General features: G+C 25.1%; 1 protein-coding gene across 1 annotated transcript in view; it reads left to right on the top strand.

Annotated features, from left to right (window-relative positions):
- The window catches only part of LOC126895909 (HEAT repeat-containing protein 1), a 6928-nt gene extending 2773 nt beyond the window's left edge, over positions 1-4155 (top strand). The window contains exon 3 of the mRNA XM_050668240.1: positions 1-4155. This exon is cut by the window's left edge and continues 6 nt beyond it. Coding sequence (XP_050524197.1) covers positions 1-3552 — 3552 coding nt within the window. The 3' untranslated portion in view covers positions 3553-4155.
- The last annotated feature ends 2302 nt before the right edge of the window (positions 4156-6457 follow it).

Below are 6457 nucleotides of genomic sequence, written 5' to 3'. Positions count from 1 at the left end.
AATAGTTTACTATCAAAACAATATTCAAGTGTGTATGATCGAATTCAAGTGTACTGTGAAAACATTTGGACTGGTAACATAAAAGTCAAACATCTTTGTGACATTTTACAACCTTTAATATTGAAGAGTGAACCATCTATAATTGCTTTATCACCAAATAATATTGTGATTCCAACACTATTATGCTGTTTAACATTAGAAGATCAACATGTGAGAAAATCTGTGATAATATGTCTAAAAGAAATCAATAAAAATTATAAAAATAAGAATTTTGAATCATATTACTGGGTAGTGAAGCAAATAATTGATAAACGACATGAGATATTAGTTGATAATGATCAGATTAGGTTAGTTTTAATGATTTCTTTACAATCAAAGATTGAAGATGCTATTAAAATATTAAACATTTTATTTGAAACTGCTTGTAACTCTGATATATCTTGTGAATTACGATTAAAAATGTTTGATCTTCTTTCTACTGTTAATACACCTGAAGTGTGTACTAATGTTTTATTACATGGAATAGAACTACTGCAAAATTCTAAACTAAATATTGCAGAATCACATATTATTAAGTTTATTCTTGATAAATTGCATCCTAATTTTATTGAATGGGAAAAAATGTGGCATGTTTGTGAAAAATATTTAGCTGAAATAAATCCAAAATTAAATTTTGGTAATGGAGAATTAAATAGTCCTGTAAATATATTTGTACAAAATTTAACCTCAGATATATTTAATTCTATGTCTGATGATTTAAAGTTGAATTTAATTAAAATCTTGTTAGATATGCAAGCAAGAGTTGAAGACAATCATATTATAGACTCAGTAAAAAGTTTTATTCATGAAGTTAGTTTTGACAGCATATTATTTATTTCACACCTTGAAAAGATGAGTCTAGATACTTTTGACAGTATAAAATGGAAAAATGGAATTGCTTTGTTAGAGTTAATTCAAAATAAAAATAGTTTAGGAAATGTTACTCAACTGATTCCAGTGTTATTTGATATTCTTAATACATGCCTTAAATTTGAAGATCAATCAAGTTTACTTGAATACACTAAACAATTATGTTTAAGTTGTATTCTTAATTGTTGTTTGTTAATGAAGAATGATGTTGATAAGTTAAAAGTTTCTGAAAAGTTAAATTTAGAATTAATTGTTTCTGTTATGCGTTCATCACTTAATCAACAAACTCAACATCATGCTTTAATACTTTTATCTAATTGTGCCCAAATGGTTCCAGATCAAATCATTTTACATGTTATGACTATATTCACTTTCATGGGTAGTTCTGTTATGCGCCAAGATGATGAGTATACATTTAACATAACTTGTCAAGTGTTGAATACTATTATTCCTATTTTATTAAAAGAAGGTCAGTTGGTGACTAGAAAAGCATTGTCAGTGTTTGCTCGTAGTGCTTTAGACATACCTGAACATAGGCGTTCTACATTATTGAAATTCCTTGTACAAGCATTGAACACTAATAGTTACCTTTGGGAATTGATAGTTCTAGTACATAAAGAGTATTTAATTGGTACTGTTGTTGTTAAAAATAGAGTATCGAGTAATACTATTTGTTTGGATATTTGTTCTGATTGTCCTATTAATGTTATGTTAGATACTTGTAACAATTTGTTAAATTATTGTAAATTTCTAGAATTAAAAAAAGGAGATGCTGATCAAACAACATTAATAGATATTTCAAATTATTCTGAAAATAAGATTTATAAGTTAAAGTATTGTTTAATATCATTTTTAACGAATTTGTTATCATCTTATATGTTTGTATCTAAAGTTATGTATTGCACATCCGATATGACATTAAAAAATGGATTCACTGAAATGATAAAAAATACTTTGTGGTTTATTCAAAATCAAAACTGTATTTCATCTAAAAACTTTACACCAATTAAATATTACACTATATTAGACAAAATAAACGCATTACTACCTCTAGATATATTTGTAGATGCTATAAATTACATCTTAAAGTTTGTAAATTTGAAATCTATACAACATCGAACTATGGATTTACTAAACAAACGTTTACTAGAAACTAAATCATTATCTCAACAGCAATCTTTAAAATTACTAGAGCCTCTATCAATGATAGTGAATATGTCTTGTTTCACTGTGCGAGATGATTTCATTGTTAAACAAACTGCTCTTATATCCATCACCTTGATTACTAAGTGTTCTGATGTCAATGATAATTTAGAAATATTTCAAGGAATTCTTCAAAAAGTCACTAAATCTGTCCAGGATACTAGTGTAGGACCTTTACTTGGGACTTATGTTTTATGTATTGCTGAACTAGTATCAAGCCTTAAAACTAAAGCAATAACATGCTTTTCATTAATTATCCCAACAGTTATTTCTGTTCTTCATAAACTAAATGAACACTGTATCATGGCTGATGGAGCATTATTGCCAAGTATTTTATCAGGTTTATTAAGAATAATATCAGAACTAAAAAATTTTTTAAGCCCTTACATTGTTAAATTAATGTATGAGTTAGCATTATTATCGGGAACTTGCAACAACAATTCTTCAATTGGAAATGAGAATTACAAATCAATCATAAGAACTAAATTTCAATTGTTAGGTGAAAAAATATCTGAGATACCTAACAGAGTTTTAGAACCAGCATTGAACAACACTTTAATAGATATAGTTAAGTACCAACAATTTTCTGCATTTCAATATTTATTAAATATAGCAAAAAATAGTTTTAATAATACTATGACTGAAGAGTTTACAGTGTTCTTATTGAAATCTTTAGAATTTTGCTGCGTTACAAATGACAACACAAAAGAAAATATCATATTAGTTGAGAGTTCTGTTATAACTACTATAACTGAGATTGCATTGAAATGTTCTGAATCAACATTCCGTACATTTTATCATAAGTTATACGAATGGAAAAACAACTTAAATAATGATAAATGTGTAATGATTTATTTCCGTTTATTAAATGCTTTATCTAGTGAACTTAAAGGACTATTTCTATTATTTGCTGGTAATATTATACCCACTGCTAATTCAATTCTAACTAAATCTGATTTATTTGATGGAAAAAATTTACTCATTAAGTATATTGTGTCAACATTATCAAATGTATTTAAATATGATACTGTTAATTTTGTAACTAAAGAACGATTTGAAATGATAATGAATCCATTGGTTGATCTTTTAGAATCTACAAACTTAGACAATCACAGTGATATTTGTTTAAACCACGTGATACCATGTATATCAAATTTAATAGCTGCTGTGACAGATGATACTTTATGGAAGGAAATAAATTGTCAAATTTTGCTTAAAGCTAGGCATAGATTACCTGAAGTTAGGTCTTTGTGTATTGATGCTACCTTGGTTATAGCAGAAAGGCTTAGAGAAAACTTTTTACCTTTATTGCCAGACTCTATACCATTTTTGGCAGAATTAATGGAAGATGAACAGGAAGAAATTGAACAAAAAACACGAAAGGCTATTCAACAAATGGAAAAGTATGTTAATGAACCTATTGAAAGTTATTTTTGTTGAAAATATTTGTTAACTTATTACTTTTTTTAAGGTAATTAATTTATAAGATTTTAAATTTTAAGAAAGTATATAATTATAAAAGTATCTATATTGTCTCCACTTGATACAATAATGTATGTATAAATAATTATTTTTTATATACTATGATTATTAATGTAATATAAAAATAACAACTTGATAATTATAATAATATAAAATAATGATTTTCTTTTACAGTAGTAAATTGTCAAATAAATTTACTGATATACTAATCCCTAAACTTTATAATCAACAGTTTTTATACAGGATCAATACTGAAAATTAGAATTTATCACTTAATGAGTTAATTAAATAATTAACTAACTATAGTTAATTGGTATAATGAATCCTTGATGTCTGGACCCCAAAGACCCCTGTAGATATATCATTCATAGTATAAACACAGTTATCTGTTACTAAATAATTTACTATTTATTATTATAAAACATTGCTCAATAAAAGTTAAATATTCGAATCACTACAAATTATAAGTAATTTTTATATTTAATGTCCATTAAGTTGACGTAATGTTAATTCTTCAAGACTCTTAATATTATTTCTTATATGACCTATATGTATTATTCAAACTGAAATTATTACCTTACGTAATTTTCGTTTCAAAATTAAGTATTAAAAAGTTTAAACTTTATAAAAATTGAATTTTTTTGGTTGGGTATAATATATTTTTATTAATCAATGTTAAGTAATCACATAGTTTAGTTTTGCAACACAATTTTTAGCATAGAGTTAAAAGAAAAAAACGGTAGCACAGTGTGAGCGTGGCATACTTGGGACTAGTGTAGATGATATCTGACAGTGATAAAATCAATATCATAAAAAACGCTTCGATGGATATCTATAGGTTTAATTTTAAGAAATTGGTGGATTATTCAAAAGCAAAATTGTAACTCAAAAAGAATTAAGAAAAAATTGCAAAAAAATCAATGCCACAGGCAATGATTTTTACTGAATCTCCAAACGTTCGTTACATTTGTTTTTGATAAAATTGGCAATTAAACTGATTCAAATGTTAAAATTAATTTTTTGGATTCAAAAGAAAAAAAAATGAGATATTTTAACTTTATATTCTATGTCAATTAGTTTTATATAATATTCATAAAAATCAGTGTATCCCATTATAAGGTATATTAAAATACAATACCAAGAATTTTAACACAAAAATAGCACATTTTTGAATATGATAACCATGTTCACTATACCTCGAAATTTTTTTTTTCATAGAATAATATATTACATAAGCTTTAATTTAAGATTAAATAAAAGTGTCAATATTTTCGGAAATTTTCAAATATTGAGTTGAAAAAATTTAATTTGTGTGTACAAATTGTTATTTTGAATCCCTCCAGTGGTCAGATCAAGTCAGATTTTCAAAAAAATACATCAAATGAAAGAAGTAAACATAAAATATTTATGAAAAAATAATTGTTATGATGCATACATTTTTCAAATAGTTATAGTAATTTAAAGTTGAAAAAATAAAATATGAAATCGTAAATTTTAACACCAAAATTGTATGTTTTTTTATCTATGGCAACCATTTTCACATAGAAGATAAGTCGTCAGGACAAATTTTATTTTTTGAAGTTATTGTACATAACATTAGCTTTATTTTAGTATATGTTTGAAACTTGGAGTATTTCCGGAACATTTCCAAAACTTAAGTTGAAAAATTTTAATTTTTGTGTAGAAGTTGCAATTTTAAATCCCCTCCTGTGAGCAGATAAAGGGTCATATTATCAAAAAATGTATATCAAATAAAAGAGAAATATCTATAGATTTAATATAAAAAAAAATATTAGGATTCGTTCATTTTTCAATAAGTTATGGCAATTTTTAGTAAAAAAAGTTTTAAAAATGTCGAAATTTACAGATTTTAAAAATCGTAATTTTTTGGAAGATTTTCACTATTTACAGGGAATGAGGGCAAAGTTTTCACTTTTTTTGGGTAATGTCTTCAACTAGAACGATTTGTGATCTTTTGACGTATCGTTGAGAAAAATCGTTCCAGTGAGAGTTGAAAAAAAGTAATGACACGCACAAAAATAAAAAAAAAATAAACACATCATGGTAAAATTAATACCTTCTCAGCTTCACATCAAAGCTTAAATTTGATTTTGGATAAAAGTCCAACATAGCTTTAAAAGTATACATTTTATAAAATGAATAAAAAAATGTATTCAAATTTTACAAATTTGAATGAATATTTAATCATTTTTACTCTTTTTGTTTTGTAAATGACTTTGTTGTAGAGTAGGATTATTAATTATTACATATCAAACGCCGCTCACATTAAATATATATTGTTTGGTATTGTTTAATTAATTGCTCTTTTGGTGGTTGGTAAGAGCTGTAATTTGTGTAACTAGTTAAATTTATTTCGACATAATATTCACTTAATAGGTGAAAAAAAACATAAATATAAGTTGTTTTATTGTAGTATTCAATATAAATAATATAAAGTTATCTTTATATGTTTCGATTTGAACCGAACTAGACTACAGTACGTTTCGGTCTGGTCTTTTATTTAAAATAAAAATTCGATCCCAAATTTTATTTTAATTCAATATATATATTTAACTATTTAATGGGAATTAATGAAATATTTAATATTTCCCACTCTCCTAAAATATATTTTAATAACAATAAATAAACTTTCCTAATTCTTTTTAGGATAGCCTTATTAAACCCCGAATCCAATTACGACAAATTAATCTTTTTGACTCCGTGTTTATAATATATATTATAATATATCTATATTATAGATTTAAAATATTGTGAAATAATATAACAATTCATAGATAGCGCTTCATTATTCTTTGTTGAAAAAGTTGATTAGAATATGTTTAATACCTTTATCAAAAAAACT

This window comes from Daktulosphaira vitifoliae, unplaced genomic scaffold, assembly GCF_025091365.1.
Source record: "Daktulosphaira vitifoliae isolate Bord-2020 unplaced genomic scaffold, ASM2509136v1 Scaffold_1, whole genome shotgun sequence".
NCBI lineage: Eukaryota > Metazoa > Arthropoda > Insecta > Hemiptera > Phylloxeridae > Daktulosphaira > Daktulosphaira vitifoliae.
The sequence above is the reverse complement of the archived record's forward strand: the minus strand, read 5'-3'. Positions and strand labels throughout refer to the sequence as shown.